General features: G+C 48.3%; 4 protein-coding genes across 4 annotated transcripts in view; all 4 read left to right on the top strand.

The window, feature by feature from the left end:
- Positions 1 to 21,929, top strand: part of LOC105568377 (Down syndrome cell adhesion molecule-like protein Dscam2) — a 72,911-nt gene that overhangs the window by 39,319 nt on the left and 11,663 nt on the right. Inside the window, exons 8-11 of the mRNA XM_012024008.1 lie at positions 6,171 to 6,607; positions 6,923 to 7,179; positions 7,373 to 7,685; positions 17,464 to 17,754. Coding sequence (XP_011879398.1) covers positions 6,171 to 6,607; positions 6,923 to 7,179; positions 7,373 to 7,685; positions 17,464 to 17,754 — 1,298 coding nt within the window. The remainder of the gene's footprint in view (positions 1 to 6,170; positions 6,608 to 6,922; positions 7,180 to 7,372; positions 7,686 to 17,463; positions 17,755 to 21,929) is intronic.
- Positions 7,711 to 9,260, top strand: LOC105568374 (Down syndrome cell adhesion molecule-like protein 1 homolog). Its single transcript, XM_012024005.1, has one exon. The coding sequence runs from the start codon at positions 8,888 to 8,890 to the stop codon at positions 9,242 to 9,244; it is 357 nt and encodes a 118-aa protein (XP_011879395.1). The 5' UTR covers positions 7,711 to 8,887; the 3' UTR covers positions 9,245 to 9,260.
- On the top strand, positions 12,086 to 12,597 carry LOC105568375 (myopalladin-like). Its single transcript, XM_012024006.1, has one exon. The coding sequence runs from the start codon at positions 12,319 to 12,321 to the stop codon at positions 12,595 to 12,597; it is 279 nt and encodes a 92-aa protein (XP_011879396.1). The 5' UTR covers positions 12,086 to 12,318.
- On the top strand, positions 15,963 to 16,792 carry LOC105568376 (Down syndrome cell adhesion molecule-like protein Dscam2). Its single transcript, XM_012024007.1, has one exon. It carries the CDS (start codon positions 16,121 to 16,123, stop codon positions 16,463 to 16,465), a length of 345 nt encoding a protein of 114 aa, XP_011879397.1. The 5' UTR covers positions 15,963 to 16,120; the 3' UTR covers positions 16,466 to 16,792.

Here is a 21,929-nt window from a genome sequence, read left to right as displayed (position 1 = left end):
ATCTAAAAAAACTACTGCTCGGAACGAAAAATGGCAAATAACTTTTTAATTTATTTTTTCGACTACTTTCTTGCTATGGTATTTTGATTCGCGAATTTCAGGACACCCTGTATGATTCTGTGTTTTCTATAGTCAAATGATTATATTTTATTTACATAAATTTGTGAATTTTTAATTACAAAAATTACAAAGCCTTTTAAAATTACATTTACACTTAATATTCTCTATACTGACGACTTACGTTTTTATGTAATTGAAGTTTAGTAAATCATTTAATAAAAAGTCTAATACGGCGGTGGTGCGTCCTGTCCTGACTCGGATACGTACTTAAGAGAAATAACGAATTTCGTTTCCACATTAGAGCCAGCAGGCCGTGTGTCTCCAAAATTTCCAAAATCAGCAAAAAGTGATTCGTTCGAGGTGGCGAACGGTGCTGTAATAAGTTTATTGTGCGATGCACAGGCATTCCCTGCTCCCGCGTTTAGGTCAGTCCATCGATATATTTAATTAGTTCTGTATCTACGCTGTGCTGTTCATTTTTTTTTTCAATTTAGTTTTAGTAGGCTACTTAATAAACATTGCACGGCGGTGGCGCGTTTTGCTCAGATGCAAATATATCAGTTTAAGAAAAATAATAAATTTTGTTTTCACATTAGAGCCAGCGGGTCGCGTGTCTCCAAAATTCCCGAAATCGGCAAAAATTGATTCGTTCGAGGTAGCGAACGGTGCCGCGACAAGTTTGCTGTGCGATGCACAGGCATTCCCTGCTCCCGCGTTTAGGTTGGTCTATTACTACACTTAATTAGCTCTGTTTCTGTTTGTACAACACAGTTTTCTCTCTGAATTTAATTTTAATAAACTATTTAATAAAAAAAATATTGCACGGCGGTGGCGCGTTCAAACGCATGATACTCTAAAGGAAAATAACAAACTTTATTTACGCGTTAGAGCCGGCAGGTCGAGTGTCTCCAAAATTCCCAAAAATGGCAAAGATCAATTCCTTCGAAGTGGCGAGTGACGCCGAAATCAGTTTACTGTGTGACGCACAGGCATTCCCTGCTCCCGCATTTAGGTCAGTCCATGTATTGTATATCAATGTATTTTATTGGCATCCGTGACGTGCATTCACGCAATTTTTATTTTCTCAGTCTACTTAAATAAATTATTAAATAAAAACTGTAGCACGGCAGTGGCGCGTTCTGTTCGGACGCATACGTGTGACATGAGAAGTAACAAAATTCACGCGCATTAGAGCCGGCAGGTCGTGTGGCGCCAAAATTTCCCAAAACGGCAAAATCCAATTCCTTCGAAGTGACGAAGGATGCCGAAATCAGTTTGTTGTGCGACGCTCAGGCGTTCCCTGCTCCCGCATTTAGGTCAGTCCATCGACACATATTTAATTAGCCTGAATGTTCTCGTAGAGCCTGTTTGTTGCCCATTCGATACAGCTCTCGTAACGTTATCGTTCTGTAGAACCCGTAAACGGTGCCAAGCCTAGAGTCGCTTCCACGTCTAAATATGACGTTCTCGCAAGCGTCGTCGGAGCGGCTGTAACAATGTTATGCCCCGCGCAGGGACACCCTCTTCCAGCTTATAGGTATTTACAAATATTACAATTTACTGCTCGTATGCTTCCACAGCGGAGACTCTCCTCCGTTTCGTCAATTTTACTCGCGCTTAAAGATATGCCTTCGACATACCGCTCTCTTGACGAAGGACAGCTTTGCTCGCTTAGGCGACACGCCGAATACCTTGACCCGTTTCATCGCTTTATTGTTTATGTATCTAGAGCCAGTAAATGGCGCAGCACCGAAAGTGCCACCGACAGCTAAAATAACTGTCCTCTCGATCGCGTTGCGAACTGCCATGGCGATGCTGTGTCAGGCTCAAGCGAATCCACTTCCTGTCTTCAGGTACGCCGACGTAAGCCCCAAGCAAATGTTGGCTGTTGATAAGAGTTTCCTCGGGATGAAAATTAAATAAAAGGTCCGGTGCTTCTAAATAAAATTTATGCCCGTGGCAACTGTGTGCGCGCCATGTAAAAGAAGCCAATTTACTCGTGACTCTTCAAGAAAAGATTTTTCAAGAAAGAACTATTAGAAACGTTGAATCCATAGAGATGTTGTGTAATTTTTAAAAGTCTTCGTCAGGGAACAATGATATTTGCTTTCGCTGAAATTAGAAGTGCATCTTGCCGATCGTGTACTAATATTAGATTAAAACATATGTGTGAAGATATCGATTGATTCCGCGGTAGGTGAACCTCTCGCCCTTTTCGTTTTTAGAAACGGTTGGAAGTAGTCCGCCTCGATTGCCGCCTAGATCTAAATTTGACGAAATGGTGAAAAATGAGGGTCAAGCAGTGACGTTGCTTTGCGAGGCTCAGGCCAGCCCGTCGCCTATGTTCAGGTGAGCAAGCTCGAACAATTTAACATAAATCGTCACTGCAAATTATCCTAATTTGTTCTCAAAATTCGTGAAATTATTTAAATTCTTTCAAATCTATTGATAATTGCATCAAGTAAAATCGGATTAAAGGAATGTTTAAACTTTGATGGGTTAGGATACGGTGATGTGGTTTTTGAGAATGCGAGACAGTTATCAATCGTTATCTTCACATTTTACCATCCGCAAACCCGCGTGCTGCGTGCTGTGCGCCAACAATGCGCCTGATAACGACGACGATGACGATGATTACGGTAGAGCCGCGTTCTCCACTTGCCCACTGTTTGCGCTATTGCAGAGCCGCGAGGCAGTGTACGTCCGAATGTACGAGACAAGGATGTGAACGGATTGAGGAGGGACATCCTAATCGAACAGACGGTCGGCCTACCTTGTCCTGTTCAGGGTTTCCCAGCACCTGCATTCAGGTACAAGCATTCACAAGTCGCGTGACAGACGACGCGAGTTAGAATCGTGCGTCAGGCAATTTCAAAGTATAGACAACGTTTGTACGAGTATATCTCATTTTAAATTGCGATACAACTATACGGGAAGGTCCAATTGAAGAAATGAGATGTCTTCTACGCTAGTTCGTATTGTTTCTTCCGATCCCCTGCTTACAGAACCAACCGGCAATGTTGCGCCACGCATTGCTGGTGAACGTTACGAGGGTGGCAAATTAATAGATGTACCAAAGACGGGTATGGCGGCCGTGGACTGCGCAACTCAGGGTTTTCCTGTCCCATTGATGAGGTACATTGGCAAAGATCGCTGAAATACCTTCTTTTCTGTGTTTTTCACGATGCTATTTCAGAGGGTACAAATAAAATCGCGCCACGATCGTCGGGCAAGAGGTTCGGATTTGAAGTTGTCCTGGCTGTTGAAGGTCAGGATATCGCATTGAGCCATTCACTTCAGGGATACCCTGTACCTCTTACAAGGTAGACTTTAGAAGTCTTCCTCCGTGCCGATTTGTACGCGTATTTTTCCTCTGTTCTTCGTCATCGTCGTCGTAAAGCGAATCGTACTCGAACGGATTAAAATACGTAGACTGCCCGCGTGAGAATGTTCTCGATGAGCGATAGAGAGTGAGAGTCACAGATGGGCATAGCGCATTATTTCGCAAGTTAAGGAGTTCGTGAGTCAACAATTTCGCGAATTCAGCTAATAACGAGCTTACGTTCAACATTTACCGCGTGACGCTTGTGTTTGGCATCCGAATAAGCGCAATGCAAACTTGAAAGAAACTTCGGAGACATTACATTATATTATTTAGATACTTTTTGCTCAGATACGAGCGTCATGCAATAAATAATCGGACGTAAACACATTGCGACATTGCATTCGAAATCGTTCACCATCTGGCAAGATTGGCACCCGTAGTCAGGTGAGTAGATTGCATGCAAAAATTCTATCGACTTAAGCCAGAACGAGCGCAATGGCGATAGGGTATGTATATAATGAAACTCTTAGTCGCTTAAATCCAAACGTCGCACACCGTTTCCGGAGTGCAATTAAGAAATAGGGTGGAATCGAAACGTTACGAGGAGAGACAAAGCTCTGACACTTTGGGCGATCTATTTATTTCAGAGCCGTCTGGTCGTACCGCCCCAAAGGCGACTGGTGACGGCCTTAAGTACCGCGGGGTAGAGGGCGAGTCTCTGGCGCTGGCGTGTGCGGCACAAGGCTTTCCTGCCCCGATAACTAGGTACACTCCTCCGTATAGATCTCTCTTCTCCCTGATTTGGATGTAGTCTCACGCTCCGCGGGGCACAGATCCTGTATTCACTTTTAATATTTTCCATCCTTACCCTCTACCCCGTGTCGGGTGGCGGTACCGTAAGATTCGACAGGGGCAATTAAAGAGAAAGAACGGACACGATTTTTTTTTTAACATAAACAGATAGGATAACGTTGTGAAATCCAGGGAGGAAATATACAAGTATATTTTTAAGACCCGGTACAGAACGTGAGCGAAAGAGTGTAGAGAACGTAGAGAAGGAGGAGGAGGAGGAGGAGAAGGAGGATGAGGAGGAGGAGGAGGAGAGGGAGAGAAACCGAGAGAGAGCGTAGATTAGAGCAGAGCTTGGAAGAGGGGCTGAAAAAAAGCTGATGCTCCCGATTCTCATGCGACGACTCAATGATTTCGATGGCCTTTCGAATTCCGAATAACGTAAACTAAACAACACGATATTACACGAGTCACACGATAGTGCTAATGACGAAATGTATATCCCTGATCCGGGGCCAATCGGACGTGTTGGTTTTCAGTGCCAACTGGATCCTCCCCTCAACCCTCGAGATAGGTGACGGAAGCGCGACCTCGAAAAGGATGCGGGCCCTCTGCTCCCCCGGTATCCTCGGTGCTGATCCGGGTGGTCCGAGAGGGCGTCACCCGATCAATGGGGCGGTCAATGTTGCCCTACACCTGCACACCTCCAAATAAGTCCCACAATATTTGGCTGGTAAGTCCTTGCCACCTTCTCGTGCCTCCGTTCATCCGCTCGTAATTAATTCATTCCCCACCCTCTCTCTCTCTCACTTGTTCAAGAGAAAAGGTAAACAAGTGGATCGCTCGTTCATGTACACGTTGGGCGTGTGTGAGTGACTGAGGAGGATCGAGCCTTAACGTTTTTTCACGTCGTCCATTTGCACCATCGCCATTAAACGTACCGCCAGTTCACCACCACCATTTTTGCTCCCTGCCCGACCCCGCCTTTCCACCATCCGCCACCATTTGTGATTGTACACTCGGCAATATCTCGCAATCCTCGGTTCTGGAATTGGCTAATCAATGCTGGAGAAGGAATTTTCAAGTGACTTTATATCGCGACATACATTGTTACGTGTGAGAGATATTGTTGCTTAGAAAAGTATGAAAGTGACCCTGCACTCTAGCACCTGCCTCCAACAGCCACATAAAAAAAAACTGCTGCTGCGATCGCTTGGTTACGTCATTTTATTGTGAATTATTGACGTTTCTTTTTTACACTCCTCCTGCCTAGGCTAATCAGCGACGAGCGCCGTTGCGAACGATCGCGTATCACGAATCGAGTATAATCGTTCGTACTTGCTTTCACGCTGCAATCGCCCCTCACCTTCTCCCTTAGGGACTTGATCGCGCCGAGGATCGACACGCGAATACCATTTTACATATTCTTTTGCTTTTGTCGTCGCCATTGTCTTTATTCTTCTGTTGCGCCCCGCCTGCATCGCTTCCCGATCGTGAGGCTACAGTAGAAACTTGTCTTGTTTTATTCTTGAATTGTGATTTTGTTCTTGTGTGAAATTATTTCGCGTGAGAGATGTGACACCGACAGATCGGTGGAAGAAACGGAAGGCCGTGCCCAGAGACGCCCAAAGCCCCGTGTATAGAATTTAAGGCATAGTAGCGTAGAATGGAGCAAACGGTGTTGTCCGCTATCCAATTTATACAAATTCGCAGTCTCGTGTCTCATTCTTATCCTGCTACAGCTTTGTATAGGCCACTTGTTACAGCAAAGATAGCAAGAAAGTACTCCCGCATAAAGAATGTTTTGCATAAGAATTTTATGTATGAGCAATTCACGGTAAAAAGTAAAACTGATTAAATGAATAGAATTGATATATTCTTGTTCCATTTTGCGATATAAATTCTTTACTTGTATAAGCATAAAGGTACGGAACGAGCGGCCCTCGTTCCGGCTTTGGCGCGAAAATCGGCAGTTTTTTTTATCCTCTCGTTTCAGATGGTACAAGTTCATCGAGGGCACGTCGAGGCGTCAGCCGGTCCAGCTGAATGAGCGCGTACGCCAGGTTAGCGGCACTCTGATCATCCGTGAAGCCCGAGTCGAAGATTCCGGTAAATATCTTTGCATCGTCAACAATTCCGTCGGTGGCGAGAGCGTGGAGACCGTTTTGACCGTTACGGCGCCTCTGACGGCGGAGATCGAGCCGAGTACGCAGACCATCGACTTTGGAAGACCGGCGACCTTCACCTGCACCGTCCAAGGCAACCCGATCAAAACTATCTCCTGGCTCAAGGATGGAAAGCCCCTTGGATTGGAAGATCGCGTGCTGAGGATTGAGAGTGTGAAGAAGGAGGACAAGGGGATGTACCAATGCTTCGTTAGAAATGATCAGGAAAGCGCGCAGGCAACGGCAGAATTAAAACTTGGTGGAAGATGTGAGTTTTTAATTTTCATTAGACTTTTCTCCGCTTATTTCATTAAATTCGTGAGAATTTTTAGCAATTGTAACAATGTTAATTTACTACATCTCTGTAATTAACTTAATTGAAACTTTATATTTCGTGAAATAAAGTTTTTCACGAATTAATGAAACAAGTTTTTTTGGTACAAATCACTGTATCTAATTCTTGTTGAAGTGAGACATTCGTAAATGAATATGAACTCATTAATTAGAAGAACCGGTGCGAATATAAAAGGTAACGCTATGACTGTCAATGGAATTATCTTTTCGTCTCTTTGATTATCGACAGTCGAGCCTCCGCAAATCCGTCAAGCTTTCGCCGAAGAGACCCTTCAGCCAGGACCGAGCATGTTTTTGAAGTGTGTTGCCAGCGGGAATCCCACCCCCGAAATTACCTGGGAACTCGATGGAAAACGGTTGTCGAACACCGAGAGACTGCAAGTGGGACAATACGTCACGGTCAATGGTGATGTCGTGTCGCATCTGAATATTTCGAGCATTCATACCAATGACGGCGGTCTCTACAAGTGCATTGCTGCGTCAAAGGTTGGTTTTTTCGTTTTAATGAGAAAAATATATAGACATTTCTTATTTTAACTTTATTTATCAGTTATTCATAAACAAACGTGTAATCTATTTTTTATATATTATATCATTCTTTCTCTATCAATAAATCTCTTCGTCAATTTAAATCTGCCGAGAACGTGCTTCTATATCTGTGCAATGCGTTTTGTTACAGGTTGGAGCTGCCGAGCATTCTGCCCGTCTCAACGTTTATGGTTTGCCGTTCATTCGTCACATGGACAAGAAGGCCATCGTTGCTGGGGAAACTTTGCGTGTCACTTGCCCCGTTGCTGGATACCCGATCGAAAGCATCGTCTGGGAACGAGACACCAGGGTCCTGCCGATCAATCGAAAGCAAAAGGTCTTCCCCAATGGCACACTCATCATCGAGAATGTCGAGCGAATGAGCGACCAGGCGACCTACACTTGCGTGGCACGCAATGCACAAGGTTACAGCGCACGTGGAACACTGGAAGTTCAAGTCATGGGTAAGTTCGACATTTTACTTTCTTAGCATTCCCTCGCATAATGTGACATAAAAATTTTATAACAGATAAATTAATCCTTATAATAAACAACTTCTTTATTCAATGCATTATAAAGTTCGATATCTTGAAAGTTAAAGAATTTTTGCACATTGAAGAGAATTGAGCTTTAATGAAAAATTTGTTTAATACTGTGATGAAAATTCTAACGTAACGTAGAATATTTTTGAGAATAAAAGAGAAATTTATCCCCTATCGTTAATATAATCATCCTAAATATATTTAGCATAAATAATATAATATATGCAGAAATATGCGCGAAACGATTAATCAAAGTTCCATTAGTAATTAATTATATGTTAAACGTGTCTCCTCGATAATTGCGAAAACATAGGATATATTTATATTTGCAGCCAACAAAGTGACCGATCAGCGAGATAGATGTTATAACTATGATAATATTAGAATAGTAAACGTTTATTTGCAGCTACTCTCTTTACAGCGGATTGTCGTGTCTGTTATATAGCCACCACTAAACTTTATTATGTCGCACTGTCCCACATTGACTGTGATACCGTGCCGGAGGTACCGGCGAATTGCTTATCGAGGGTGTCGTTCACGCGTGTAGGGAACGTGTCGTAGATTCTAAAGGGTGCGACTGTAGGACACGGGCACGGATTCGGAAACGCATGCGGACGATCCCGTTGACGGCCACTTAATAACGTAGTGCAAACGTACGTCGATCCACAGTGAGGACACGCATTCGCGGAAAGCCTGGGAGTTGGTATGGCGGTGGCCGATTGAATCGTTAGTAAGAAAATTCCGATGCGCTTGTTTTCAATTCAGATCTCTTCTCCCATCGCGCGACCGTCTCGCGTAGCAACAAATGTCATGCGTCCGTGCGTGTTATAGGCATTGTTTCTTGGTGAGATTTCCGCGGCATTAATATCGAGTTTGCATATCTAGGAGAAAGAAATGAGACTTCAGCGTTCCGTTAATTGAGATAGAAAATCGTACGTCTTCGTTGCGAGAGTCGCACAGTCGCAATAGTTCGGCTGAAGCTCGAGATTGAACGTAACATGTCTATGATATCCACGAGCGTGGCACATTGACGCAGGACGCGTATAATCGTACACAACCCATACATCGCTCCTCCATCTTCAGTGCCGCCGGTCGTTCAGGAGTTCGCGTTCACGAAGCTACCGATGAACGCCGGGGAATTTGCGAATCTGCAGTGTATCGTGTCGAGCGGCGACCTGCCATTGAACATACGTTGGAGCTATCCCGGAGAAGAGATGGGCGGTTCCTCCGGCGTACTCGCGAAGAAGGTCGCGGATCGCGTTAGCATGCTTATGATCTCGGTCATCACCGCGAGACACGCGGGGGAGTACGTTTGTACCGCCGAAAACGCGGCTGGAACGGCGTCCCACTCGACCGTCCTCACCGTCAATGGTTCGGGATTATCTGTTCCTAGAGAACACAGTCTTTTTCATTCTTCAGTTGCGTTTTGTCACCTTTTATCTCGTCCCCTGCACACAGACACCATGCAAATAGCACAATAGTTGTTCCCCTTCCCCGTTTGTCACGCCTCCTCCGCGTCGATGTTGTTGGATCCTCTGCCTACTTGAATCCTCCGAAAGCTTTGATGCGACCGTTCGATGGGTAGTTGACTAACGCACAGGCGTCTGTTAGAGTCACCACGAGAGTAATCCACGATCTCGCAGACACCGCTGCATCCTTTTCGGTAATGAAGCATGTTCTTTTATTTGACGACACCGTTATAGTCGGGCCGCAGCTTCTACCAATCGCTTTCAATGCCGAGATCGCCAATTGGGGAGACTCCGTGTCCGTGCCCTGCTCGATCCTGAAGGGCGACATGCCCATGGAGATATCGTGGTCGTTCGACGGCGTACCGATCGACGCGTCGAAAGACACGGGTATCACGATCACCAGAATCAGCAAGCACTTGAGCACCCTCAGCATCGACGGCGTCTCGGCACGCCACGCCGGAGAGTACGCCTGTTCCGCGTCGAATCTGGCTGGTTCCGTCAGTCGGTCGACAACCTTGACTGTCAACGGTATGACCCTAATCCACTCCGCACGAGTCCCGTTGCAATAGACTCGCTGTACATAATTTATCGTCACGAACCCCAAGTACCCCCCATCCATCGAGTTACCCACACCGAGTCCTTGCCGAAAGATCTCTTGACGATAACACAAGATACATATTCCGCCGCCATACCAACTTCATCTTCCAGCGGTCTGTGTCGCATTTGGCTGAGACGGACGTCATAATCGAGACACGTTAAAGTGCTTCCGAATTACGCGCTCACGGGGATCCCCCGATACGTTGCATCACGAACCGATGCTCTTTCTTGTCTCGTTTCTCCCAGTCGCTCTTTCCAGTTGCCCCGCAAATACTGCCTTTCGCTTTCGGGGATGAGCCGGCCAGCTGGGGCGAGCTGGTCTCAGTCACCTGTTCCGTCACGAAGGGCGACCAGCCTATCGAGATAACTTGGACTTTTAACGGAACGCCGATTGACAGTCACGATTCCGACGTAATAGTAGGCAGCACGAACCGAAAGAACAGCGTCTTAACTATCGAATCAGTCGCGGCCCGACACGCCGGCGATTATACCTGTACTGCGTCCAATCGCGTTGGTGCCACGACACATACGGCTCATCTGGCTGTAAACGGTACATGCAATCGATTATCACGGAAGAAATGAATGTTCGTCCCGTGTCTATCTCATGCATCTTCCTTATTTTCCTGAAGCATCATTCAAGATCGATTGTCTCGTAGCTGATCACTAAACATTTACAGACACGAACACACAGCCTCTTTTACACCATTAATCAATAATGTTTTCCTGTCACAAATATTACTAACAATCTAATAACATAAAAATTCTACCGATACTTTTATTTCGTCCTTCTCTTTCGTTGTGTTACTAAACAGGTGCCAAAAATGTTTGGCTCCCATAACTTTCGCTTGTACAGGAAAATGTACCATTTGTTATCCTTACATCAGTCACTTTCACATTTTCTGTCTTTCGTTACATCCTCCCCGTCTGTGCTGCCGTGTCGTTCGCGCAGTCGCGCCACAGATCCTTCAGTTTTCCTTCGGCGACGATCCTCTCAACTCCGGCGAGATGCTGTCGGTCTCTTGCACGATCGTCAAGGGCGACTTCCCCGTAAAATTGATGTGGACCTTCGACGACATCCCGATCGACTCGAGTCGGCCGGACGTTAATATCGCGACCAATAAGAGGGTCAGCTTCTTGAGCATCGACCGAGTGGCGGCGAGACATGCTGGAAGATACAAATGTACTGCGACCAATGCCGCCGGATCCGACAGTCACACCGCTGTACTCTCGGTGAACGGTACCGCGCTCGTATATATAAAAAGAAACTTACTGCCTCACACCTGTATATATACAGTTTCGTTATATTCTTTTGTAACTTCTTGTGTCTCCGCAGTAATATATCAATTGAGTAATCACCGCACTTCGCGCTCACTGTCGTCGTCGAAACGATAATCCTGCGCGACATAAAGTACCACAGCAGCGAGATTATCGTCAGAGACGACGATATACGGTCCATCCCGCAGTGACAGCGAAACGATGGCCCATGTATCTTTTTTTTTCCCTTTTGTTCTCTCTTTTCATTTGAGTCTTCTTTCCCGTATCGCTTTATATAATGTATCGTTACAATGTTGTTCGATGTCCTCTATTGAAGTGTCGTCCCTCATCCCTTCCCGAACTTCCCCTCTGAAGATACAAAAGAGCTGTTTTATATGAATCGTCCAATTTGATTCTGAGTTTGACTCGGCGAACGTTTCCCGTTATCTTGCCGCGAGTGTTCAGGTGCCACTCCGGAAGCTCCCACGTGTGATTCACGAGTGTGCCCTTCGCGGTTACAGTCGCACCGCAACTGGCGCCTTTCACCTTCGGTGACGAAGCTGCCAATGCGGGTGAGATGGCGACCGTTCAATGCGCCGTGATAAAAGGCGACCTGCCTATCGACATAATCTGGTCGTTTAACGGGCGTGCGATCGACACCGCGAATGGCGCATTCGACGAGCACAATTACGACAATCCCGACATAGTGATAAGCAGGAGTAGGAAACGGGCCAGCCAACTGACGATCGAATCGGTAGCCGCAAGACACGCGGGCGAGTACTCGTGCACTGCGAGCAACACGGCCGGAACCGCTACCCACTCTTCGGTTCTTTCGGTGAACGGTACGCTTATCCAGTTTGAATCAATGACGGTTGGGTGGTTGGTTGGACGCACGGAATACCCGGGTTACGCTTCTCTCTCTCAGCGCTTTGTGGCACCCAGAAAATATTGCGTGTACGGTAATGCGCCCCCGCAGCTTTGAGATGTGACGGACAACGATCGGTAGTTGAAGTAAAAATATCAATTGATATTCCTTCATTGGTCTACATCGGGGCAAGCTCTCCGGCAAATTGCATTTCAAAAAGAGGATCGTGAAAGAGCCCGGACGGCCCGGATTTTCACGTTCCGCAATTTTCGTGTTCTCTCTCGCACGCGCGCGCGCGTTATTTCCCGGTCTGGTGTGAAGTAGCTTTTCTGTGACCTTGACAGTACCGCCGCGCATCGCTCCTTTCGAAATGGCCGACAGGGCGGTGAATTGGGGTGACTCCGTCTCGGCGGTCTGTACAGTGGTTAACGGGGACATCCCGCTAGAGATTACATGGGCGTTAAACGGGATGCCTATCGAGGAGAATCATCGAATATCCGTGACCACTACCAAGAGGAACAGCCTGCTGGCCATAGATTCTGCGAGCCCGAGTCACGCGGGCACTTACACTTGCGTTGCCTCCAATGCTGCCGGCGCAACCACTTATTCCGCGGAGTTGACAGTCAACGGTATCTACGATAATCGTTAGAAAACAATGTTGGTCTTGGAATCGTTCTTCCCCCCCTTGTTCTCCCCTCCCGTTCCTCACCGATCGAAGACTCGCGCGCATAATCGGACGTCTAATGGCAAGAGTAACGGCAACAACGGCAGCTATTCTGACAACTCTATTCATTTCCTCTTCCTCTTCAAATCTTTCTCTAGTCTCGCCTCGTCAGGTAATTACGTTGTCAAGATGATTGACGGTTTGCACAGAAAACAAAGAGAGAGGGGGAAAAAAACACGTAGAACCCGTTTCAGTCGCACCGCAAATCGCGCCGTTCGCTATCGCCGAGGAGCCAGCCAACTGGGGCGACTCCATTTCCGTGGTGTGCGCCATCCTCAAGGGTGATTTACCAATCGAGATCACGTGGGCGCTAAACGGCGAGCCGATCCGGCCGGATCGTTCGGACATTAATATCCTGGCGACGACGCGGAAGAATAGCATCCTCAGCATCGAGTCCGTGGCCGCGAGACACGCAGGAGAATACACGTGCTCGGCGTCGAATAAAGCCGGAGCGACCAGTTATTCAGCGACTTTAGCCGTGAACGGTACATCTCGCCCGAGAGATTCTCATCTGTCCTCCACGTCCCATCAACGTTCATTATCCGCCATTATTCTTCCCGCTCCCCCCCCCCCCCTCTCTAAAATCGTCGTCGATGGTCAATCGCGGTCTTCAAGGCGTTGTCAGATCGCAAGGACGTGTGCTGCTGCACTCGCGATTGTCAATGTTACGTCAGAGCAATTCGCAGTAGATTAGATTAATTTCCAGATCGCTATACGATCGGTCCATTTATCCACTTTAGTTGCTCCGGAGATAGCGCCTTTCGTACTCAGTGAGAAGCCGGCGAATTGGGGAGAGACGGTCACCGCGACGTGCACCATTTTGAAGGGAGATCAACCGATACAGATCGAGTGGGCGCTCAACGGCCAGCCGATCTCTCACGATTTTTCCGATATAACGATCGTCACCAGCAAACGCGTCAGCCTGCTCACGATCGACGCCGTCACGGCTAGCCATGCCGGAGAATACACTTGCGTAGCCACTAACGCCGCCGGTGGGACAAGCTATTCCGCTTCCTTAGCCGTCAATGGTACCATATGACGTTCTTCGAAGTTTTTATTAATTCTACAGTGCATGTCTGAGTCGTCCACTCATGTAGCTTGACACTGATACTGTTCACACACTCATTCCCAAGAGGTCCTCACGTTCCCTCACATTCTCAGATCTAGACGAAGGTGACAGGCTCGTGACATCGCAGGATGAAGGGAGAGAGACTCGAGTATACGCGTTATAGATGTTGCTATCCATTACAATTGTAAGCTTAGTAAACGTGGCATTGTACACGGATCTGGCGAGACACGGCATTTAAAGCGTTCGACGAGGGCGGAATAGGGCTTATAATTAAGACACGTCCCTAGTTGCCCCCGAAATCATGCCGTTTGTGATCGGCGAGGAGCCGGCGAATTGGGGCGACACCATTACCGCGACTTGCACGGTATTGAAGGGCGATTACCCGATCCAGATCGAGTGGGCACTCAACGGCGAGCCAATTTCTCGAGATCATCCCGACATATCGATAGTTAGCACCAGCAAACGCGTCAGTCTGCTTACGATCGATGCCGTGACGGCACGCCACGTCGGGGAGTACACCTGCACGGCTAGCAACGTCGCTGGTGGAACGAGTTATTCCGCATCACTGGCCGTGAACGGTATAAAGGTCTTCCCACGTCTTGCGTTTCGTGTAGCTTTTTTCTTACCCTCGCCCTATCGTGCATGTGCAGAGCGGTTTATCACTCCCACGATTTCCTTCAATCCCTTTCTGCCGCGCGAGAGCGCGACGGAGAACGTTACCAGTTTGATGTTGAAAAATCTCGTCGATAATCCCTTCCTCCTATTTTAGCGACATTAGGAACAGTTTCGACGCACCGTCGAAAGAATCGACGATGCTTCTACGGGCGCAGGACATACGCCTCTACTCTACCAATTATTGTAAATCCAATATTTATTCGTTAGTAGTTTAGATAAAGTTAGATCCCTAACGGTTGTGGAATTTATCTCTGACTGTTTGTTATTATAATATTATAGTTGCGCCGCATATAGGGCCTTTCGCGATCAGTGACGGACCGGCGAATTGGGGTGACATGGTTTCGGCAACGTGTTCCATTATGAAAGGCGATTTTCCCGTAAAGATCGTTTGGACGTTTAACGGCAAACCGATTAGTCTGCACGACTCGGATATCACGATCACGAACATAAATAAACATATGAGTGCTCTCAGCATCGAATCCGTGGCCGCGAGGCACGCGGGCGAGTACACGTGCGTAGCTACGAACCGAGCCGGCAACGTCAGCCACTCGACCATCCTCGTTGTCAACGGTACCTACACATCTCCAGAAGCACCACATGCACGTCAGCTAAACGTCGTACAGCACTTGCCTAATCCATCACTGCGATTCATAGTTGATCATAAACCCGCTCATCGCATTGTCTTGATCTCACGATACGACCCCTTGCTCCTGATCGCCGCGATCGCTCCCGACGACTGTTCCGCGGGGACCGTAAAGACCGTAAAGAGAATCGCGCGGGGATTTCGACGTCGACGGGGGTGTCAGTTTACCGTGCTTCTCACGCGCGATCCGCGATCGCAGTTGCTCCGCAGATCTTCCCGTTCACGTTCGGCGACGAGCCGGTAAACTCGGGCGAGGCGATCTCTGCGACCTGCTCCATCCTCAAGGGTGACTTCCCGATGGACATTACCTGGGCGTTCAACGGCGAGCCGATATCCGCCGAGAGTACAGATCAGTTCTCTGTCACGAAGGGCAAGCGTCTCAGCGTCCTGTCGATCGATGCTGTCGCGGCTAGACACGCCGGCGAGTACACTTGCACCGCGTCGAACAAAGCCGGAGCCACCAGCCACACGGCCGCTCTAGCCGTGAACGGTAACACCGCGCGCATGTATACACGTGCATACACGCGACAACGTCTCGGCTATTCTTCCTTCGCCGGGCGAAGACAAAACCGTCCCTCCTTTTCATTATCCCTTTCAGCCTCTTCACCCGCGCTCACAATCTTTTCAACGTTCCCTCACGCTTCGCCGAGTCCGGGGAGTACGATGAGGAGACGCGTCTATCTGTCGTCTGGCCTTATCGCGCATTCGCCGAGATTTTACGCCCCGCTATCTTATCACGTTGTGTCGGCTCGCAGCAACAGCATTGCAGATATTCTCTCACTGAGCTCGACTATCTTTACATCTTTCTCGAATTTGAAACTATTATTTGTCGTGTTATTTGTATATGGAAGGAGGCATAGCCATAGAAATGGTAGGAGATACTTGTAGGAGTGCGCAAAATAATAATGGAAACCGATACCAAGACTGCGAATTAGATTGCGACTTGAACAATGTCTTTTTCCATTTAGTATCTTCTAAAACATCTTTGCAACGATTTTTCCCTCGTGCACTGGTGCAGTTACTCGCGCGCAGGTGTTCGTACTCGACGGGTCCGTCTGTGAATGGGTCTGTCATACTTTGGAAAATCGTTTTCAGTCGCTCCGCAGATAGCACCGTTCTCGATCAGTGACGAGCCCGCGAATTGGGGCGAGGCGGTCTCGTCGGTCTGCACGGTCGGGAAGGGTGACTTGCCGATCGAAGTGTCGTGGGCGCTGAACGGCGTGCCTATCACCAAGGAAAATTACGGAGATATATCGATAGCAAGCAGCAGCAAGCGAGTTAGTCTACTGACAATCGAGGCCGCCAGCCCGAGACACGCCGGGGAGTACACTTGCACAGCCTCGAATGCTGCCGGAGCGACGAGTTACTCCGCCACCCTGGCTGTGAACGGTACTGGCATTGCATGAAGCGAAGTGCCTCGCTACGAGTGACAGATACAGCTTGGGATTCTGCCTGCGAGCATAACGTACCTAGACGAAACTCTTCTCCCATCCTCGCGTAACACAGCGATAACACGGCACCCCTCTGAAACCGTCCCGTCGCGTGAGGTATAATTGGCAATTGACAAATCGTACGAACACGAAGATTTAGTAAAAGACACGTACCTAAGATTATTAAAGGAGAAGAAGCTATACGAAGCCTATATGTGTGATTCTACGAGTTTGATCGATTAACAAAAGGATTTATGTATATATATTTTGTAGATGCAGTTGTATTGATTTTATTTTCTGCGATTGTTTTCAGTCGCCCCGCAAATCGCTCCATTTTCTATCAGTGAGGAACCGGCTAATTGGGGCGAGCAAGTCTCCGCAATGTGTAGCATTTTAAAGGGTGATCTACCAATCGAAATACGGTGGAGCCTCAATGGCGAAATTATTACGCGTCTCACTCATCCGGACGTGATAATTACGAATACCGGGAAAAAGACATCCGTTCTGACCATTGAATCTGTGACTGCCCGTCATGCTGGCGAATACAGCTGCGTCGCGAGCAATCTTGTCGGATCCGTCAGCCGTTCCGCCGCTCTATCGGTCAATGGTATTTAAAAAAAAAAAGAGCCGCATGTCAAGACGTAGTGTCACCGCCAGCACTTTATCCCGCAAAGTATTTCGAAAGCTATCCTTCCTAACAACAAATTCACATCGCTAAAGCTATTGTCGTTAACGGAGTCGGTCCTCGGATATCGATCCATGTCATGAAAAACCTAAGCAACCTTCAGCTTTATTCCTCTCGCATCTTACGTTTCACGCCGTTTCAAAGAAAAATCGCAAAAGCTGCTCGTTTCTCGACTCTCCAAGCAGAGAAATCCAAGTGTGCGTACTCATCGGATTTCGCAAGAAACACTACAAGCGATTATTCCGTCTTTCTCGAGCCGTTATACTTTATCTTCTTATTCGTCTCGCAGTCTCCCCACAGATAGCACCGTTCTCCTTCGGCGAGAAACCCATTAACGCCGGAGACCTGGTGTCGGAGCAGTGCGTGGTGACCAAAGGCGATTTTCCTCTGGAGATCACGTGGACCTTCGACGGCCGTCCCATACAGTCTTATCACGGCGACGTGATCGTGTCCGACACGAGAAAGCGCGTCAAGCAACTGACCATCGAATCGGTAGCCGCGCGACACGCCGGGGAGTACACCTGCGTTGCCTCAAACGCGGCTGGATCGGTCTCCCATTCGGCCATTCTGGACGTGAATGGTACACCTTCCGACATGTCTGTGGCGGCGACTCGCATTTCTGTATTTAGCCATCTTTCGCCCGAATTTACCCCTCGTCTGATTTGTCCATCCCTCCGGCATTCTCTCCCCCCCCCTCCCCCACGGATTTCTCGAGGACTCTCGCCCTCGTTTTATATTTTTATCCCCACGTCGTTTGTTTATTTTCTTTGAGTTTCTTCGCTTTTCATATTACTTGTAGCACGACATGTGTCTGTGTTCTCTAGAGCCCGTCACTGTCACTCTAGTCACCGAATGCTGTTATTGAACGTGACATTTTTCTCACCCCTCAATTTCCTTGGTTATACATGCCTGTACTCTCTTTTGATTTGATTGTTGATTAGCATCGCGTAACATACAGTGTCATACAATACAAGAACGACACGCTCGCCGTAACACGGATCTTAAAGCGGTGGGAAGAAGAAACGAAGAGAGGACGAAAGGGGAGCGAGGACGTTTCGCGCGATAACACGACTTCCCGTCGTCGATTCGACAATCGTGCTACTCCGCCTGCGCTGATCTCCGACTTGCGGCTTCAAGACTCTCTTTCTCTCCCTTTCTGATCTCTTTCTCTTTCTCTCTTCCAGTCATTCCGAAATTATTGCCATTCTCGTTCGGCGAGGAGCCGCTTAACTCGGGTCAAGTAGTAACGGTACCGTGCGCGGTGGTCGAGGGCGATCCACCCTTGCAGCTCCGTTGGACCTTAAACGGTCATGCGATCTCGCCGCATTCCGGAATCTCGATCGTGGATCTGGGCGGACGCGGCGCCATACTGAGCATAGGATCCGTCCAGGCGACCCATGCTGGAACGTACACGTGTGTCGCGGAAAACCTTGCCGGCAGACACGAGCTCTCGGCCGATCTCATTGTGAACGGTGCATACTTACTGATCCGCAAGAATCTACTCGATATTTCGTTGAGTCCTGCGATTTCTCCCGCTCCCGCCCCCGCCCCGCCCCCCCCCGCTCCAAGCAGCTTCTCCACCCGTCATCCTGGACCGCCGCTTCTTCCCGTAGACACTTGTTTAACCGAAATCGATTTCCGGTCAAATGTTCCGTCGCGCTCGTACCGATCCCTGCGCGATGGAGTTCAGATTTGCGATCTCTGCCATTTTTTGCGGATGCGGTCACGAGTGCAGGTTATTGCGATTACGGAAACTGGGCTGAAAAGTGGTGGTGGTATCGCGTCTTAAATCTCACGCAGCGCAGACTCGCCTTGATAAGCGGGACGTTTTCGCCCGCGTGTTTCTCTCTTTTCTCTCTGTCTCTCTTACACCTTCTCTCTGTCTCTTTCTCTCTCTCTTTGTCTATTATTGCCTGTTGTCTCTAGTTTCTGTCCGTTCTCTATCTCCCGGCAGTCGCTCCACATCTGCAGCCGTTCGCGTTCGACGAGGCCAACTCCGGCGATCTGATAATCGTCCATTGCGCGGTCGTGAAGGGGGACACACCGATTTCGCTCAAGTGGTTGTTCGAGGGTCGCCATTTAGAGGTGGGCGACGGAGTGGGTATCACCGCGTTGGGGGATAGAGTCTCGGCCCTGACGATACCCGCCGTTAGGGGCGAGCACGCCGGGGAGTATGCTTGCGTCGCCGATAATCCAGCGGGCAGTGCTCGGCACAGCGCCCATCTGAAAGTGAACGGTACAGAGAAAACGAACACACGATCACAGAAGCATCCAGTAAAACAGAGAACAAAATATTTAAAAAAAAAATATACATATATATTTTCTCTAACACAAAGCGAAACCGCGCGGCATGATGATGGTGTTTAACGGGCGTACGCGTAGTGAGAGTACTACCGTTTTGTATGCGTGTTACTATTTGAGCGGAAAGCAGTGGTACGTTCACCCCTTTTATTCGGTTGTAGATTTTTATATTATATATATATATATATATTTATATATCAGTAGAGCGTTTCGATATGTTAGATTTACGATCCTTGCTGCCGCTTCACGTAAAGTCGTAAAGTCTCCAATCTGTCTGTCCTAATTGTTGTAATGATATTATTACGAGATATATGTGTCTGGAAATCTGCATTGCTCGACGCATACTCCTCCCTTCTGTCTATAGAGAGTTCTCTTCCTTAGTAACGAGGTTAAACCGTTTAGCTGATTCGCATAGGCGAGAGTAGTTTGTGCCCACGACTGTTTGAATCGAATACGAGGCGTCGATTGCTACGAGATGAGCCGTGTCTCTCCCATTCTCTCCCGGCCCAGAACTGTCTCTCATTCTCTGTCACTCCGCATCCCTTTTCTCATCGCGACAGCTCGGTTCCCGAAGCGTTATCTCATCAGTCGATTCGATCGGAGGGCTGCCGACTCTCGGATTATTCCATGTAATTAGTTTAGTGCAACCGATTATTTGTCGTGCGATCCACGGAGAGTATAACGGCACGCCGGATGGAAAGGAGAGGCGACGTTAAATTCTCGGACGGAAGAGCGTATTGCAGAAAAACGACGAAACGAACGACTACGGACGATCCGCGCGACGCGATTGTTCGTGTCGGTCGCGAAGAAATCCCGGGGAAATCGGAGGATCGTTACGGGTGCATGGGTCTATCTGCCGGTTCCGTTGCAGTCCTGCCACGGATCAGTCCGTTCGATTTTGGAGACCGACCGATCTATGCCGGGCAGGCCGCCCAATTGGCATGCATGGTGCCGATAGGCGACACGCCGATCGAGATCGCCTGGACCCACGAGGGCGAACCGTTGTCGCAGTTCATGGGATTCAGCGTCGGGAAACTCGGCCCACGGACGAGTATACTACTGATCGAGCCGGTAACACCGGAGCACGGCGGACGTTACGCGTGTGTCGCTAGTAATCCGTCGGGCAGAGTGATCCACGAGGCAACCTTACGAGTCCACGGTTAGGTCCAGAGTAAAGAACGGAGCACTGAGAATGACATGACGTTGATAATGATGGTTGAGCGAAGTTTCGGAATGAAAATAAAATAAGAAAAAAAAAATTAAGAAACGCCGCGGCCGCGCAGGTCCCGCGCGAGTATTTGAGTGCAGGCTTGATTGGTTGCATCTTATTCATCGTTGCTGTGACGCTGATCGTGTGTTTTTTCCCCCGCCCCCCCCCCCCTGTTGGCGAAAAGCTTTCTGGAAACATTTCATATTTGGTTGGCTGGAGCTCGCGCTCAGCCCAACTTGTACAGAGCGTTGCTTTCGTCGCCGGTGACGACCTTCTTCGCGCGTATACTCTTTCTCTCGCTGTCTTGCCACTTTTCTTCACACTTTCTAACTCTGTTTCTTTCTGCCTCTCTCTCTCTCTCTCTCTCTCTCTCTCTCTCTCTCTCTCTCTCTTTCTCTGCCTCTCTCTCTATATTTACTTCTTACTGCTGTAATTTCCTCTTTACTGTGTATGACGCCGGTCTTTCAAGCGAGCGAACGAGCAAAGATCAATTCCGAATTCCCTCGTGCTTCGAGAAACGATAGCTTTTGCCGAGCCGTTGGCCTTCCCTCGTTTATTTTGCCGCCTCGTTATCTTGCTCTCATCGTCAGCCGCTCTTCTGCGACTTTTTACGTTGGCTTCGATCATCCCCGCGGCGAAGTAACGCGACGCTCAGGATGTACCTTCCCTTTCGCACGCGAATCTCATCGCGTTTCTACATCCTTCGACGAAGAGAACGCGTTCGCCGCTTCCGCCGCCGTAGCGCACAGACAATCTAAATGCCACTTTGCGATCGCAGGATTGCGTAGGTCTCACACGCAAGTTGCATATCTGTCCGTCTCGTGTACGTTCGAGTGTCGATTTATACCTCACCGTACCCCCCCATTCGCGCTGAAACGCGTCCTTGTGCTAAGATGACCGACCGACCATCCAACCATATCTCAGAATTCACTTCCCCCACGATGAATTCATCTACATCCACGAATGAAGTCCCCCAAACACGCCCCTCCTCGACCCCCTCATCACCTCTCTCTCTCTCTCTCTCACCACACATCTTGCCTTGTTCATTTTGTAGATGTAGACGCGTATGTAGCGTAGTAGACACTTAAATATGCATGCGATTATCACTTGAACGAGCGTAATCGAGTATTGTTCGTAAATGCGGTACAGCATGGTGCACCGTGCTCGAGTAACAAATTCGATAGCGCTTCTCGTGCATGCTCGTCGTTGAGCTCCTTCAGAGCTGAATCGTAGTCTCACACTCT

The sequence above is a fragment of the Vollenhovia emeryi genome, unplaced genomic scaffold, assembly GCF_000949405.1.
Source record: "Vollenhovia emeryi isolate VEMERY1.0 unplaced genomic scaffold, V.emery_V1.0 DF939129.1, whole genome shotgun sequence".
NCBI lineage: Eukaryota > Metazoa > Arthropoda > Insecta > Hymenoptera > Formicidae > Vollenhovia > Vollenhovia emeryi.
The sequence above is the reverse complement of the archived record's forward strand: the minus strand, read 5'-3'. Positions and strand labels throughout refer to the sequence as shown.